The 17,672-nt window shown below is 41.2% G+C and overlaps 1 protein-coding gene across 3 annotated transcripts in view; it reads left to right on the plus strand.

Annotated features, from left to right (window-relative positions):
• The window catches only part of LOC122867221 (disks large homolog 5-like), a 33,033-nt gene that overhangs the window by 8,274 nt on the left and 7,087 nt on the right, over positions 1-17,672 (plus strand). For all 3 annotated transcript variants that reach the window (XM_044177711.1, XM_044177712.1, XM_044177713.1), the window contains exons 5-27: positions 933-1,116; positions 3,294-3,550; positions 3,985-4,297; positions 4,997-5,227; positions 6,610-6,794; positions 6,918-7,043; positions 7,275-7,407; positions 7,528-7,652; positions 8,338-8,513; positions 8,804-8,907; positions 9,542-9,634; positions 10,023-10,982; positions 11,094-11,217; positions 11,350-11,494; positions 12,467-12,588; positions 13,547-13,624; positions 13,719-13,878; positions 14,786-14,948; positions 15,035-15,168; positions 15,678-15,842; positions 16,085-16,268; positions 16,821-16,969; positions 17,398-17,568. In XM_044177711.1, the coding sequence (XP_044033646.1) occupies positions 933-1,116; positions 3,294-3,550; positions 3,985-4,297; positions 4,997-5,227; positions 6,610-6,794; positions 6,918-7,043; positions 7,275-7,407; positions 7,528-7,652; positions 8,338-8,513; positions 8,804-8,907; positions 9,542-9,634; positions 10,023-10,982; positions 11,094-11,217; positions 11,350-11,494; positions 12,467-12,588; positions 13,547-13,624; positions 13,719-13,878; positions 14,786-14,948; positions 15,035-15,168; positions 15,678-15,842; positions 16,085-16,268; positions 16,821-16,969; positions 17,398-17,568 (4,482 nt within the window). The remainder of the gene's footprint in view (positions 1-932; positions 1,117-3,293; positions 3,551-3,984; positions 4,298-4,996; positions 5,228-6,609; positions 6,795-6,917; positions 7,044-7,274; positions 7,408-7,527; positions 7,653-8,337; positions 8,514-8,803; positions 8,908-9,541; positions 9,635-10,022; positions 10,983-11,093; positions 11,218-11,349; positions 11,495-12,466; positions 12,589-13,546; positions 13,625-13,718; positions 13,879-14,785; positions 14,949-15,034; positions 15,169-15,677; positions 15,843-16,084; positions 16,269-16,820; positions 16,970-17,397; positions 17,569-17,672) is intronic.

Raw genomic sequence — 17,672 nt, forward strand, 5'->3', positions numbered from 1 at the left:
TTATTGGTCCTCGTAGTAATTCCTGTTTGTACTGTTACCAGTTAAGCAGTATTTCAAAGGAGGCTTTTTTATTATTAACATTGGCATAAAACTAATTAGCATCTCTGAAGTGGCATGAATACTTATTGAAACAATACTCAAAGTATTACCTTGTAATTATTTTATTCCACAGTACCTAAGTACTGCATATCTTGGTGCATGAGAGAGTGCTTTTATACTACAGAGCTCCCTTGAAACCCAGAGTGAACTTGAACTTGTCTACAGTTGTAGCCTGTGTTTATTTTTTTTCTGTATTTATTTGGTTTGATTTTTATTTAAGGTAGGAAATAAAGTATTAAATGACCACTTTGGACTAGAAGGACACAGAGCATAAAAAGTTGTTGGCATGGTAGAGCACATCTAAAAATAAGCAACCTGCACAGAACCAGGGAGTGTAAAATAATTTGTAGAAATTGTGGAGTGTTATTTCTGATTAGCACTGAAAAGATTAGTTGATTGAAAGGAAATTACAGTAATCAACAGCAATTTTCATAATCAGTTAATCACTTAAGTAGTTTATCAAGCAAAAATGCCAAATATTCTCTGGTTGCAGCTTCTCTGATGTGAGGATTTGCCGCTATTCGCTGTTTTATATCATTGTGAATTTAATATCTCTAATATCTATATCTATTTTGAACTTTTGGTCGTACAAACAAGAAACTTAAAGACATTGCTTTGGGTTGTGGGAACTTGTGATGGGTATTTTTCTCTAGAGTAAACAATCCATCTTAAAAAATCATTATATGCTAAATAATCATTAGTCGAGTATTTGTTGGTCTGTAACTCATAAGGCATAGTCATATTTTTGCTTGGCTACAAGTGCTGTATTGCTGATTTTAAACATGGCTGACAGTGCCCACGGTCTGATGGTACTTGCTGTGGTATCTCCTCAGTACGCTGCACAACCGTCTGGCGAGCGAACATGCCCAGATGAAAGAGGAGCTGGAGGCGGTGAGACAGGACAACATCCAGCTGGTCAGGGAGCACAACCACGTGAAGCAGGCCTGTGAGGAGCTGAGGAGGCTGCATGACGACGACCAGAGAGAGGTGGCTGACATGAGGATGCTGCACCAGCAGGTACCTGTGGCCTGTCACATCATGCTTATATAGCTACATATGAGAATACATATACATTCACAATGCTGCTGTACAAACGCATGCTGTCTGTACACACTGTGGTACACTCATCCCATCTCCGACTGCCCGTGAGATTCAATCATTTGGTTCTTGACATTTGAGACAGAAATCAATGTATTTCCCTCTCTGTGACCATTACTCCCAAGACGACATCATTCAGAGAAATGGGGTCAGACAAGCTTGTCCTCCCATGTCTCCATCGATCAAAACATTCTTTCATATTAGACAAATGACTTAGCCTGTGTCTTTTGCTGTTTCTCCGTCTGACATATTTTCTGACTGCAGTCAGAAGGTCTGATCATTAAATGTTTGCAATACCTTACATGACCATGGGGAATGTCTTACATGACTCTTTGATAGCATGAACACATGCCTCATTTTCCTCAGAGCTCATGTCATCATCAGGTAAACAAATTTTCAGTTTCAGTCAAATTAGAAATCAAATTAGCTCAGTGATGTCAGTCAAAGTCGATCTTTGCCTTTATTGTGTAGTTATTAGATAGTGACATACCTTTCTCTTGTGTGAAACATGTCCTGGTTTGTCCTTTAGCTTTCTGGATCTGTCTATAATTTGTATTGTATTCCATAGTAATTTACTAGAAAAAGAGAGAATATATCTGGAAGGGTATATGTAGGATTTAGGTTAGAGGTAGGTCTGCTTACCTGGTCTGGAGATGTTACACTGTTGCTTTTAAGTTTGAGTCTGTTTTGTGTTCACAAAACAGACAATGGGTGTAGACATGATATCATATGGACTGACAGGCGTCTCATTCATTGGACAGTTTTGGTGACTCGTGCTCCACCATCAGCACTACATGGACCTTTGAGAGAAAATCCAAATTAGGTACATTCTGGTGACTGACAGCAAGTCATGCTGCACTTTTTGGGTGTATTTTTCACGGGGAAAAAATGTAGGTGAATTGGTGAGCAGTATTAGTATTAATACTGCAATTTGATGTCATGTCAAATAATGACTGATAGAATCAGTACAAAAATTAGGTGTCTTGTACTGTAATATTATGGGAGGAGGTGTGTGGTCATTACCTTCCACTGATGATGATGATGATTATATAAATTTTTTTAATGGGGAACTTTCAAAATCTGTGAAGTGTATCAGGTCCTGCTCTTGTGTGCTGACGTGCTTGTGTGACCATGGTTACCAAATTATATTGCATAATTATATAGATTGCTTCCTGTTTCTTGGATTATTATTATTATTATTATTTATTTTATTTTTTTGTTGTTGCTGGCATTACCTTTAGTCGGTAGTTGACAGTGTAGAAGCAGGCAGGAAACTTTGGGAGAGTGAGGGGGGTATGACACGCAACAAAGGTCCCCTACCGAAGTCAAACTGGGGACGTTGTGGTTATATTAACCACTATAGGTATAGCACATGGATTGAGTAGATGTAATAGTAGTTTAGCTTATGAATTTACGCTAATATCACATGTTTACTACTGTCATACAATCCTATGGTTGGTCCAGTTTACATTCACACCACAAACTAACTGCACCACAGTCTGATTGGAACCCTTTCAAATGGTCTCGGTGCAGTTTGGTCCACAACCGAGTTCAAATGACAGCTTTCACAACAGACTTAACAAACCCTGTTTGTGTTAAAACTTAACAAGGAAGCTTTTCTCTTATTTTTTTTATATTTTCATCCAGACCACCAAGAAACAGAGTTGCAGGCAGTTATAACCTTTCTGAAAACAAAAGCACCAGTGAAGCACCATCATTTCTCTATGTGTTTGTCCATAAAAGTAAAGCTCTAAGCTATACAAAATCTGGCTTGCTACCTCAGCAGACAGTTGAGGGCCTAAAGCTTTAGTTGATTACTTAAGATATGAAGTTACTTTTCTGTGCCAAAACTTATATTTAAGACTTCATTATTTACATTACATTGAAGCTAACCTGAATTGTAGATGTAAATGGAATTGAATAAGGCAATCGTGAATGGCCAACCCTTAACTTTATATAATTATACTGAGACACCCCATTACATTGTTTGGCAGTATCCCTATTGTCCGTATTTAAATGCACAATAAATAGATGAAACGAGCAGTCCCATTGTACCCCTCTAATTCAGTGAGGCACCTGAATGATGTCATTTCCAGGTGATGAGAGAGGGTTCACCAGATGTCCTCAACAAGCTGTATGACACAGCTGTGGACAAGTTGGAGTCCATGAAGAGTGACTACGAGACTTTGAGGAAGCGCTATAATGAGAAGACAGCTGGTCACAACGCAGACCTGAGTCGTCTGGACCAGGCTGAGGAGGAGAACCACCGGCTGCAGAAACAGCTGGACATGTTGCTGAAGCAGAGAGATGCTGCCATCCACTATCAGCAGCAGTACTCCTCGTCTATAAGAAGGTAAAGCCGGAAATATCACGGACACACAAAACCAGCAGCACTAGAAGCTGCACACACAGACTCTGGGGCTGTAAAACATCTAATGATTAACAGCAGTTGCAGCAAACCTTGCTACAAACTCAGTACTTGAGCTTAATGCCAAGGTCAAATCTGCAAAGTGCTTAAAATGTTCTTTTTTTCTTTCTTTCTTTCTTTTTTTTTTTTGCATTTTAATTAAAACATTCTTAATCCAAGGCAGATGAAACTTTGCAGATGGGCAGATGCTTTCCCATTTTAACATTTTTCCTTTTATGATGCTGAGATTGCAAGCTTGGTCACTTACTGTTTATGCCTGTCTGTGGTTTTCTTGGTTATGTTTTTAACATAAAAATATTAATCTGCAAAGGGTGACTATAAAGAGCAGTAAACCCCAATACATTCCCTATGTGGTACAGGTTTGACAACACGCAGCAAGAACTGTCCAAGGCCGCAGCCCAGAACAAGGAGCTGCAGCGAGAGATGGAGCGGCTGCAGTCAGAGGCCACACGGTTGAAGACCCAGCAGCTCAAGGCGGTGAAAGACTGCGAGAAATACAAGGAGGAGCGGGACTCTGTGATCAACGAGTACCGTCTGATCATGAGCGAGCGGGACCAAGTGATCAAAGAGGTGGACAGGCTTCAGTCCGGGCTGGAGATGGCAGAGGTGAAGCTGAAGAACACTTCTTCAGAGAGACGGGTGGCCAACGAGGAGCTGGAGGCTCTCCGACAGGTAACAGCTGAATCATGGGCTCCTTTAGTCCAATAATTAAATGAGGTTAAACATTTTATATTAAGAACTGGGAGAACAGTAAGTCCTGTTTGGATTGTGGACTTGTTGAATGATACCTGCAAAACCTTTAATTCATGATCATCGCTTCAAATTTACAAAGCTACTTTTCATGCTGTTTGCTGTGTGTAGAAAGTAATATAAGTAAACCTGTTGGTGAAGAATGACTTATTGAATAATATCTGCGTTTCAAAAAGTATCGCGTGTAGTTAAGCTGGTTATAGCTGCTGTCATCGTTCATTTTGGCAACACCCAGAACTTCTTTAGGCTGCACAAAAAGTAATCATGTGGTATTGGAAAGGCTACAGTTCAGAGTCGCCCAGCCAATAAAGAAAACTCAAAATTAACGGTTATTTAAAGAGAGAGGGAGAGAGAGAAAAAATTCTCAGTTCTTCACTTAATAGGAAGTTTGTGTTAGTGGCACCTTTTTGTTCTATGAGATAAGATTTTAGGACAGAAGAAACAATACAAAATAAAACCATATTTAAAAAAACAAAAAGGTTTAGACTTCAAAATAAAAACAAGCAAACACTCTTTATGTATCGGGGTGACACAGAAAATTCTGAAAGTTATGAGTATTTTACTCACTCTTGATCTCTATCATCCACTTGTGACATTGACATGTTTTTGTGTGATATGAAGGAGCTGGCCTCAGCACTGGTGGATAGGGACCGGGCCATCTGCGAAAAGAACGAGCTGCTGGAGAAATACTGCCACGAGGTGAAGGACAAGGCCGAGGCCCAGAAGGAGCTGAGCCAGGCCTGCAAGGACATTGAGACGGTGCGCGAGGAGAGGGATGTGGCCCGCAAGGAGAGGACAGAGGCCATCATCCAGAGGGACCAGCTGCTGCGAGAGTATTACCAGGCCAGACAGGTAGCCAGACAGACGGGAGATTTACCGTTACAAGTGGAGGGATTGATTTATTCCTCTGACAATAATCCCTTCATCCCATCTCATATAGTCGTAGTAAATGTTTTTTTCAGCAGCTGGCAGGTTTCCACACATTGATTTAGTTGAGAAACATGTGTATCACCCATCACACTATGTTTCAGTGTGATTGTCAGATAAATTGCAATGAAAGTGCTGAGATTCCTGCATTAGGAAATTACCAGCAATTACAGTGAAAAGGCTCTCTGGCTTTGAAGTGCACAAGAAAACTGCACTGCATCAGAAATGGATAGTTAAGCCAAACAAGAGTACAGTAAAGTCTAATGGAATTCATTTAGTTATGGACTTAATTAATGCTCTCACTACACTTGACACACTTGAGTCTCCCTGCTGTACAGTTATTTAGAGCGAGAGAGACAGAGAGAGCACCAGCAGACTCTCAGTGAGACGTACACTTAATATACTATATCTGACCCACTTCAAACCACACTACCTAATCCAATCTATGCCTGTTACGCCTCAAACTACCTTTACAAGACATCATGGGCGGAAGTTGCTTTTTAGTTTGCAGCAATTTATTTTAGGTTTTTATGGTTAAACATGATACTAAAATAAATGCATGTTGGAGTCAAGTTTCTCTAAACTCACCATGTACTAATCCTTTAGCATTTAGCCTTCAGACCACAGTAAAAAGGGGCTTCATTGGTGTGGATGTGTTGCTACACGTAAAAGTCAAAGAATTACAAACGATCCTGGAAGTCCAGTTTAATGTAAGCAATACATCAATGCATTTGAAGGCTTAACACACACCAACACACTGCACAGTCGCTGATAATAACATGACAAGATTTTGCTCTCTGCAAAGTTACCGTGGGCAACGATTACAAGGTTAAAAGAAGAATTACACCTTTTAATCTTATAAAGTAATCCACCTGGAATGTGTGTTTGCATGTATTTGACTGGCAAATGTGATGAGTTGCCGGATGATGTTGAATTGCGTTGCAGCAAAAGTTGAGCCAGGTTCAACATTTTGCCGGATAACTCAGTGCTTTGTTTGTTTGTTTTTTTTATTGGGCCAGGGCCTGTGCATCAGAACCCCTGCTGAGCCAGTGCTGTGGTCTCATAGAAATTTTGATACAGTACTAATTTGGGGATGAACACAACCTCAAGTGTCTCATAAATGTGTTGGAGCAAAAATATTTGTTGCAGGGGGAAAAGTATGAAGTCTCACAAACTGTAAAATGATCAAATCAAGCTAAGTCCTTTTTTAAAAAGTGTCTACCATAGCAAAAACGCCTTGCTGCTCACATCCTTTGTACAGTTCTGCACTGAACTTCATCATCTTACATTTCCTTCAACTCCTCCAGAAACAAGACTCTGCCACTCTGGACATGGAACGAGCCAACAAGGAGATCGAGATGCTGAGGAAGCAGTACGAGGCCATCTCTCAGGAGCTGAAGGAGGCCCTGCAAGAGGCCGAGGTAGCCAAGTGTCGACGAGACTGGGCCTTTCAGGAGAGGGACAAGATAGTGGCAGAGAGGGAGAGCATACGGTGAGGAGTGTGTTCAAAAGACCTCTATGTTTGTTCTGTGGAAATATGCTATATTTATGTTGTATGTTACTGAAGAAAGACTTGGACGAAAATAAATTTGTTTACATTTTGTGCATCTGTCAGCACGCTATGTGACAACCTGAGGCGAGAGAGGGACAGAGCTGTGAGTGATCTGGCAGATGCTCTGAGGAGTCTGGATGACACGAGGAAACAAAAGAACGACGCTGCACGGGAACTCAAAGAACTAAAGTGAGTCATTCCTCCAACTTTAACTTCTTGCCAGGCTTATGCCATCTTCTGCACTATTTTTAGGTTAAATACTTGTGTCAGAGTCTGTGCTCCTCTTCAAGAATGTAGTTTTCATACCAGATCTTTTGTGCCACCCAGTGGAAGAATTATGTCACTGATTGAGCAAAGTTCAGATTACTTCTAAAGGTGACTGTGCTTATTTAAGAGCTACACGTTTTATGTTTCCTGCAGAGAAAAGATGGAGGACCAGTTAGAAAAGGAAGCAAGGTTTCGTCAGCTAATGGCTCACAGTTCACATGATTCAGCCATCGACACAGACTCGATGGAGTGGGAGACGGAAGTTGTAGAATTTGAAAAGCACAGAGTAAGAACCACTGCGAATGTTATTTTCTTAGATGCATTTTCAGTAAATTAATTTAAACTGAGCTTAATTTTAATTTACTATCAAACTGTAACAAAATTAATTATGTTTTGTCTTATTCAGGACATGGATTTGAAGGCACTTGGGTTTGATATTGCTGAGGGGGTAAATGATCCTTATTTACCAGGAGATTGTGGAATATTTGTCAGTAAGGTGGATAAAGGAAGTATTGCTGAAGGAAGATTAAGGTAAATGTCTCGTTGCTTTGCCACCTCAGTAAATAATGCAAATTGTATTAGAGCTGGGTACCATTTGAAAATGTACTATATCAGTGCCGATGTACTTCTATTACTGCTGTGCAATATCCACCGTCTCATAATCATCTTAATAAGCTACACTTAACTTGACAGTTCATGCACTATTACTTACTACTTGTATTATTACATTGTATTATTATACCGTACATACTTTTCATCAACTGGTAAATCCACTTTGTACTTTACACTTATTTTTATTTATACTTGTATCCACTTTGTACTTAATTTATCTTGCCTGTGTTATATTCTGATTGCTTAGAACTTCTATACCTGTGTGCTCTGACGTGATAGTGAGCTGCTGTAACAAAAGTATTTCTGATTCTGATGAGACACAAAATGTGCCAAACTGCTCAATGCAATGTGTTAACTTAAATAATATATTGTCTAAAGTTAGAAAGGTTTCCTGATTTAGATCAAGAAATATTGGATCAAAAAAGAAGATATGAGCAAACATTCAGTGCCACTTTAGATTCTTGACACTTTTTAATACTCTGTGCTTCAGACACGTTTTGGTCGGTATTGAGATTTGATATCCAGTCCTACATTTTATTTGTTTCCTTATTTTTCTTTTGGAGGATTCGATTTATTGAACCATCACTCTCGTCTCTCTGTGCAGGGTGAACGATTGGTTGTTGAAAATTAATGATGTGGACCTGACCAATAAGGACAGGAAGCAGGTGATCAAAGCGGTGCTTAGCGGTGAGGGAGTGATCAATTTGGTGGTTCGCAGAAGGAAGTCACTAGGAGGACGGATCATCACTCCGATCCAGATAAACCTGGCTGGACACAAAGGTCAGCTTCAAGCTCCAATTAAGAAATAAACTTTACAATTAAAATGCTGCTGTTAACAGCCAACTAATGATATTCCAGTACACAAAGTACAATAGTTATTAATGTTATTTAGTACTGCAAATGTAATGATGATGATGATGATGATGATGATAATGATAATAATATTTTTTTTATAGCCATGTATTTTATGTTTTTATTATAGATGGATGGATGGATGGATAGATTATATATTTTATAGACAATTAACACTATATAATGATTTCTGATTATTTTTCTGTCTTACCTCTCAGACAGTGGCATAGGTCTGGAAAGTGGAGTGTTTGTTGCCACTTTGGCTCCAGGCAGTCCAGCTGCCAGAGACTGTGCTCTTACTGTTGGGGATAGACTGTTAGCTGTGAGTATGCTGCCCCAAAACTGGTTTAATTACATGACAAAAGTTGATGCACATCCAATCCCATAAGACAGCTATTGGGCATAGACGTTGGCCTCTAGTGCCCTCTACTGACGACAGGCATATTGTGTTTAATCAAAGAACACACAGGAGCTTTGTCTCAAGTATATACTAATACTTTGACGTGCACACTATGTACTTATCTTCATACTATACAGTTTTGGTAGTTAGTGTACATGAAACCTATGTAAGTTACCATTTTACACTACCAGGAAATGATACAAGGTGTTTGTCAATAAATGTCAATCAAACTGCAACACTGAATAGCTTCTGCAAGTGTCAAATTTGGAAAGTGCAAAATGTTTGTCCAAGATTTTATTCTTTTCCTCCATCTCCTATGTACAGTACGTCGCATTTTAGTGTCCATCAACAGCACACTCTGCATGCTGTCGTCTTTAAGAATACTTAAAGACAGGGAATTTACACAGACGTTCCCAGTGCACTATGTAATTCTCACACACATGCTTTGGCATGCATAATGACACGTATATTATTATAAGGATGTATGTTGTGTTGCCTTTGGAGGCAAGTTGTGACGGCTGGAATTTTTCTGACCTTGTGTTTTTGTTCACTACAGATCAATGGAATTGCACTCGATAACAAGTCGCTCTCTGAATGTGAGTCTCTGCTGAGGAACTGCCGCGACTCTCTCTCCATCTCCCTCATGAAGGTGAAGTCCTCAGACCTACAACACACCACAGAAACTGCCACTGATCTAGTCCCAGGCACTTTGACGTAGACCCAACCAAAAAAGGCCCTTTAGAACTAGATGTAGAAGATTAATTTACAGTAACCATGGGTATAGGCTCCAATTTCGTAAAACAGCCACAAATTATGTTTAAAGACAAAAGGTAGATTTTACTGTTGAAAAGTCTAAGAACTTTTAATGTGAGGAATATCTTTATAGCCTTTATCTTACAAACTGGGATAAAACTTTACTTTCACATCCCACTGCGAGTCACTGAGGTTTTGTTCGCAAAGATGATCCTTGTATGCTTTCATTTATTGTTACTTAAAAAAATATGTATAAGTATTTATTTACCTCTCTTCCGCAACAGTTCCTCCCACAGAGCTGTTCTGGCCAGAGTTTATTTGAAAGTTTGAGAGACTCAGAAAAGATCTCCCGGCTCCAGTCCTGTGAGATCCACGCCAGGAACTGCAGGAACTCCAAGCACAATTGCTCCACACAAACAGATGTTTGCAGCTGTGACCTGGGCGATAGAGGGGACGAAGCATGTAAGGATACAGGTGACTCTCTGGGCAGCAGCAGCGATGCTCACTGCCACCACAAGCCTTTTTCCAACAGCTCCCTACACTCCCGTTCCCTTTCCACCTCCCACAGTCCCTCAGAGCCCCACCCAGACTTCTGCTACAGGAGGCAGGAGCTCCACCATCACCCCTTCACCTTCACACCCGTGCTCTCCGACTGCAGCTCACCTCAGACCACTGTGGATCGAGTGCAGAGTTCACCAGCGAAGCCCGGCGGAGGCACATGGCCTAAAGTCATAGTGGGAGCTTCTATTCCCGAGTGTGCCCAGCTCTCCATCTATAAAAAAGCCAAACAGAGGAAGTCCATCTTTGATGTGAATGCTTTCAGGAGACCCGAGGTGCCCCCGAAACTGGACTACATGTCTCTTTCTCAGTTGCCCAAGCACTCGCCCCAGAGTTCGATATCTGAATCTGCTCAGACCCCTCCCACCCCGCCAGCCAGGAGCGACTCGTTCAGGTTCAAACATCACCAGCAGAACAGCTCAGCGTCGGACTCCACCATCACCACCGGTACTCCCCCGGCCTCCCCAGCCCAAGCTACAAGCCCACAGCACCAGGGAGAGGCCAGGAACCAGCTCTATTACACCAATACTCCTCCAGGAGAGACCAAGAGCGGCTCCAAGAAACCTGCTGAGGAGGAGGGGAGTCGACATAGGGCAGAGGAGCGGGGAAAGAGAAGGTATCGGCCAAAATCAGCACCGGCACTGCGGCGTAATGTGACTCCATTACACATCCCGGTTTCTATGCAGGTAACTTGTGATGCTGTCCTTATCTGATCTGGCATTCTCATTAATAAGTGTGTTTCTACATCTTGACAGTTGCAGCCCTTGTCTTATTAGCTGTTTGATTGCTTCTTGCAGGTACAGAGTTTCTCTAACGACGAGCACTCCCCAGAGCCAATGGACATGTTACGCTTCTCTCCAATGCGAACCAATCGGTACAGCATGCCCTTTGCACCCCCCAGCTACAGCAGCATCACAGCACGTAAGTAACTTCGCCTGTTCTGTGAATATTTGTAGGATGGAAATGGGGCGTCATCGTACCTTTTTACTTCTCATCACTGTGTCTGTGTTGAGTCTGATATGATCTCTGATCTTGTTCTGTGTGTTCCTCCAGAACCAGCACAGCGAGGTTTAGCCCCGTGTCCCGCTGTGACGGCTGTGATGAGGAACCCGGTCTATACTGCCTGGAGCCACGAGATCCAGTCCAACAACTGTCCTCCAGCTCCCAGCTCAGGCATCCACCCACATTCACACACAAGGTGTTAACATCTGCCAGTGTAGTCATTTTCCAGACTCTTTCCTTTTTGTTGTTTGTTGACACAAACAGGTCTTTTTCACAGCAGACATTTTGACTTGTCATAGTAGGAAAAGCACAGGTGTTACCAGTAACATTACCGATGGCTCTCTTCTAAGTGTCCACATCAGCCATGACAGTGTGACAGTGAGCCAGCATGCACAATACCAGGACCATGAAACTGAAGCAGCTAAATGGAATTCAGCCATTATTAATTTTATTGTTTTATATTTGTGTTTTTCCTATGTGTAAAAATATCTTAGTGAAACAAATGCCAACTAAAGGTGAGAAAAGGTGAGGTTTTACTGCTGTTCTGTTTAATATCATTGTAACTTGAATATCTTTGGGTTTTGGACTGTTGGTTTGACAAAACAGGCAATTTGGCGATGCCACCTTGGGCTCTGGGAACTTGTGATTATGGTTGGGTACTGTTCACATTTAAACCGATACCAGTACCCGAACCGGTACCTGGAATTTGGTACCGGTACCCAATGGTACCCTTTTTCTGTACTTTACTCTAATGTTAGCTAACCACACACACACACACCTTTACTCTCTCACCTAAATGCGCTCTAAAGGTACCGAAATTTGGCACAGATTGATTTAACATGAATCGGTACTCGGTAGTACCGATGTAATTCGGTCGGTACACTTAAAAGTACCAACCCTACTTGTGATGGCCTTTTTTTTTTTTTTGACATTTTATAGATTTAACTAATTGATACTGCAAGTAATCACTAGTTGCAGCCCTAGTATTGTTTTTTCACATTCAACATTGCTTTAATAAATCCTGTGATGGTGCATTTATTGTACAAAGCAACAGTGTTTACCCTGCCCCAGATCTCATGAACAGATGGCATGTAGCAAATTATATCTTGCTCTGGGTTGAATAATTGACTGCCGGGGGACTTACTGAGACCTTTTTCTCCACTTTTAGTCCCCAGCATCAAGGTCGCCTAAGTCTGGACCTCAGCCACAAGCGCACTGGAGACTTGACTGAGACAAGCTGCAGCCAACCACCACACAGCACCAACTCCCTGCCCTCCAGCGCCAGACTGGGTACGTATGGAGTCCTAGTTTTAGGCAAATCATAACTTAATATATATATATATAATATGTCCTGTAAATGATTGGTTGTATATTTTCATGTTTAAAGGGTCAGTTCACCCAAATTACAAAAACGTATATTTTTTTCTCTTACTTTTAGTGGTATCTAGCCATGCAGATAGTTTTGGTTTGATTACCCATGTTTTGAGATATCAGAAACTATGCCATGGTTACTCTGGATGATCCACAGACCTCACTGTTTTTTTAGGGATGATTTCTTTTTCAGAAAGTAGTATGTAACCGGGACATTGCTTTACATCAAAGTCTGTTTACAGCTGTTGGGTAGTGTTATTGCGTATCTGAAAAAAGTTGTATAAAGCCTCTTGTGGCTCCAGAGGGAGCTGTATGAAGTCTGATAAATTGCCTCAAGTGATGTCACTTGAGTTAATGTCAGTTGGGGCTAAAGACTAAGTTTGAAAATTAAAAAAATCTGGGGGTGTGGAGTTGGAAAGAAGTGAACTTACCAGACCTCTGTAGCTCGCTCCTCCTCTCTGCTCCAGGCTAGCTGCCCGAGGCTACTTCAGCCGCTACTAGCATAACACAACCAAATCTCTGATCGATCTTTCAGTGTTTCAGGCACCGGGTTTTGACAAGGAAGATTTTGAAGAAATATAACCTCAACAATCAGTGAAAAGGGCAGGAGTATTACTGCATATCACGCAGCAAAGGCCACATATTTAATGAGTGTTTAGACCATCATGACCACGACATGCATCACACTCTTACTCCACACAGTAGATGACAGTGACTGATCGGCCACATCATACATTTGCATTGTAGTAATTCATCAGAGATGCCTATCGCAATGTCTGGAAAAACAGGTTACATACTACTACGTAGGCAAGTGAGAATGTATTTTTCTCAGTGAATTGACCCTTTTTAATAAATTTCCTCTGTTTGTGGTCTTTAGGCTCCACTTTACAGTTTAGGGCAGAACGTATTAAGATCCCTCCAACTCGTTATCCCCGCTCCACTGGATCTGACAGAGGTACAGTTGAGTTTGGCAGCTACATCGTCTGATAAGAAGCGTTACAGCAGTAACAGCAAGTCTGAATTCATACCTTTCTCCTCTGCCACTCCAGGCTCCCTCTCACATTCAGAGTGTAGCAGCCCGACACCTCCAATGTCCCCTATCAATCTGGAGACATCATCTTTCGCTAGCAGCCAATCACAGAGCTCCATTTCCACCCAGCCCAGGATATCAGTCAGCCCTGCTCCAGTTGGTGGCAGGCGGAAGGATGGGTAGGCCAGCCCCACCTCCTGGTCATTATGCTGCCATCATTCAGCAGAACACGACGTGTTTTCCACCATTTCTCTGTACTTCTGTCTGCTTCATTGTGATTAAGTGCTTGTAAAGCAGTAAACAAAGCTGTGAGCCTCTATCTCATATCATTAGAACTCTGACTCCCCATCTATCATTTTATTCTCATGTCTTTCCTCTCTGCTGCTGTTCATTATAACCTCAAATCTTTCTCTCCTGCTTTGGGTGATCACTCTCTTTCTTTCCCTCTCTCCATCTCCTTCTCAGATTTGTCTCTTATAACACTTACTCTGTCAGACTTCCACTGGCAGTTAAGCCCAAGTTCCTCTCTTTAAGAAGCTTGAGGTTTGTCCCGTGCTGCTTGTAGCACATACATTCTATGCACTATCTGCAAGTCTGTTAGAGCACAGACTTCAACCCCCTATGTGTACACACTGCACATATAAATGTGTTAGATAGATTTGTATGAATGTTTATTAGCCCTAATAAAAAAAAGCTAATGGATGTGTATCCCTTTAAGTCATTATCTTTTCTGTGCTTGTTATTTATTCAGAATGCCGTTGAATTTTGTATGATTGCATGACTTTGAGTTGGTTTCTGAAATTCACTTGGCATGTCCCACACAGCTCCCATATCTTATTGTTGAGACTTGTTTAACCCAGAATGCTAGTAATGCATCTTGATTTAAAAGAAATCGCCTGAAGCAAATCACAGCACAGAGCTACATTGTATTGAAACATCCGGTTGCAGGCAACCGCTTCTCCTTTTGAATTTAATTTAGAATTATGTTAAGTTTATATCTTCGCATGATGCATCCTGCCATCAGTTGTCTTGGACAAATTTCAGAACATTATGGTTGTACAAAATGTTCCTCCTTTTCTCCTGAAGGCCATACTTGGAGGAGCCACGCAATGTGACAGTACAGAAAGGAGCAGAACCATTGGGGATCTCCATTGTGAGTGGAGAGAACGGGGGAGTGTATGTGTCCAAAGTGACAGCAGGCAGCATTGCACACCAAGCTCGTTTAGAGTACGGAGACCAACTCCTCGAGGTACAGCAGCCGCTAACCTTCAACTAAATATCTAGCTGTGGTTTATTGTTTCTTCCTGTTGTCTAATGAATCACTACTGTTTCCAGTTTAATGGAATCAACCTTCGCAATGCCAACGAGCAGCAGGCACGACTGGTGATCGGGCAGCAATGTGACACAGTCACCATTTTGGCTCAGTATAATCCTCACATGTTTCAGCTGGGCAACCACTCTCGTTCAGGGTAAGAAGGAAAGAACAGCACAACAATAACTTATACAAATTGGTTTAATTAATTTCAGTTCATCAAATTGGACCATTCTGGCAAGAAAAGTCTGTCAGCACAGTGCCAGTGACAGTTGTGTTCAATATAATATGAGAAAATGAATGGAATGGTCATGCTACTGTACATACAGTTAATACATGGACATATAAGACTGTGTTCACAACAAACAACACAACCAAACAGACAACACACTGAGGTACCAATAGAACAAATGGGGCAAAATTAGTGGGTTTTGTAACTGAGATTAAATATGCAAACACTAAACGTAGAGTAAATATTCAAAACAACACAGTTTGCACAATATATACCACAACTTTTCTGTCCTCATTTTTAGTGCTGTCTTTTTTAAGATGGACATTATTTCTCAAACTCAATGAATACCTTTTTTTTTTATTTATTTTTTTTTTTATTTTAAGTAAGTTAGCGAAGAGTTGAAAAGATTTTGACTCCACTTCTGTTGTCCTTAGTTCTCGTATGGAGTCGATCAGCAACCAGCCAACTCCCCAAGATAGTGGAGCCACCACCCCGGACAATCACTCAACCGTCGATACACTGAGTGAGCAGGACGAGGGCACCATGACGCCGCCGTCCAAACAGACGACTCCTGCCATCAGCCCTCTCAACTCCTTCAGGTAGGACTGGAACATGTTTCTGTACTGATACTGCTATTTTTATGTTTAGTGTCTATTCATATTTCAAATTCTGTTTGTATTTCACTAGTGACTTTTTTTCCTGTTTGACGTCTTATGATGGGTGATTTTTATATTACTATAGCCAACAAATATGAACTTTAAAGCTATTTGTAGGCAATTGGGGTGGGGTTAAGGTGAAGGGACAGACAAATTCAAAGCTTGACTGTGAAGTTTTTCTTCAGGCTTCCTGGTTCAAGTACGCGTCAGGCTGCAGAGCCTCGGCTGGTGAGGCTGAAGAGGATCCAGGTGGAGCTGGGAGTTCAGGTCTGTGGAGGAAACCTTTACGGCATCTTTGTGGAGAGTCTGGATGACGACAGCCCTGCTAAGAGTCCTGATGGCCTGCTGCCAGGAGACTTGATACTGGAGGTACCTGCAGTATTTAGCAATCACTTTTTAAATGACCAAGAACGTCATGTGCCCAATAAAATGACTTGGGCAGTTGGCATTATTAGACACAATGTGGGAATAATGACCTTTGCATTCCTTTAGCACTGGTCTACGAGTTCTTGTGTGGCTACCTTCAAACTTCCACATTGTGTTGCACCTTGGGAAAAATTCGAAACATCACGGTCTGTTGTGTTGCAGAATGAGCATACCCTCTTGTTGATGATTTGGTTGTTTGTCTGTGCTACCACCGAGCCAATCACTTCCTCTTTCTCCTCTTTCTAAAACACACTGGTAACAAATGAGACTGAATGAAAGCACTCTACAGTTATACATTCAAAGTTCAAGAACTGCTCCATTTTAGCAGATTTGGTTACATATAAGTATGTAAAGGATAACTTAAGTCCTTTTTATGTAATTGTTGTTTTTTTGTGCGTTGTTTGGCTTGCTTTTACTGAAAATGATGAGTCATTCTGTGTTGGCAGCTGAGCTCAGTGTCCTTTTGTCAACTGTATAATTGATGTTTTCAAACAGTACAATGGCATCAACATGAAGAACAAAACTAAAGAAGAGGCTTACTTGGAAATGTTGAAACCAGCTGAAACAATCACATTCAAGGTCCAGAACTGCTTGGCCAACCTCTCTGCGATCAAAGAATCCTGTGGAGATGGATTTTATATAAGGTACCCCAACTGGGACAAATCAAGTTTCAACTTCAGATGTTGTATTGCACATTTGGGTTTTGTAGCATGCGATAAAGTTAACAGAACATGAAAACATGAGACTGGCAAGTATGCAAATCAAAAATCAGTTACAGTATTCGACAAGTCATCATAACCACAATCTCAGTAACATGATGTTTGGTGATGTTTAAGAGGCCTAACATAACAAAGGAATTTTCTACGAAATGTACCACGTTTTAGTGAGTTGTGTTTTTGGTCGAGACTGAATCTATGAAAGGGTTGTTAAACACAGAATCTATCTTATAGGCTCTTTAATGTTCTTAATCTTCTGTGAAGTTGTCTCTCAATGTGTTATGTCCTTGTTTGAAGGTCAGAAGAATGTATTCATCATAACATAACATCATGCTTTATTGTTCATCTCTTGTCAGAGCACTTTATGAGAGGGTGGCAGAAGTCGAGCAGGAACTGAGCTTTAACAAAGATGACATCCTGTATGTTGAAGATACGCTACCAAATGGCAATTTTGGCTACTGGATGGCCTGGCAACTTGACGAGAACGCACAGAAGCTGGGAAAAGGGCAGATTCCAAGTAAATACATGTAAGTCCAGCCTATAGTTTCCTTTTGTAGTTATCTTCACCTCCATATTCAGTGTAGATGTTAAAGAACAGGAGTGTGATTATAGTTGAGTGCATGTGAATGTG

Source organism: Siniperca chuatsi, linkage group LG20 (assembly GCF_020085105.1).
Source record: "Siniperca chuatsi isolate FFG_IHB_CAS linkage group LG20, ASM2008510v1, whole genome shotgun sequence".
Classification (NCBI taxonomy): Eukaryota; Metazoa; Chordata; class Actinopteri; order Centrarchiformes; family Sinipercidae; genus Siniperca; species Siniperca chuatsi.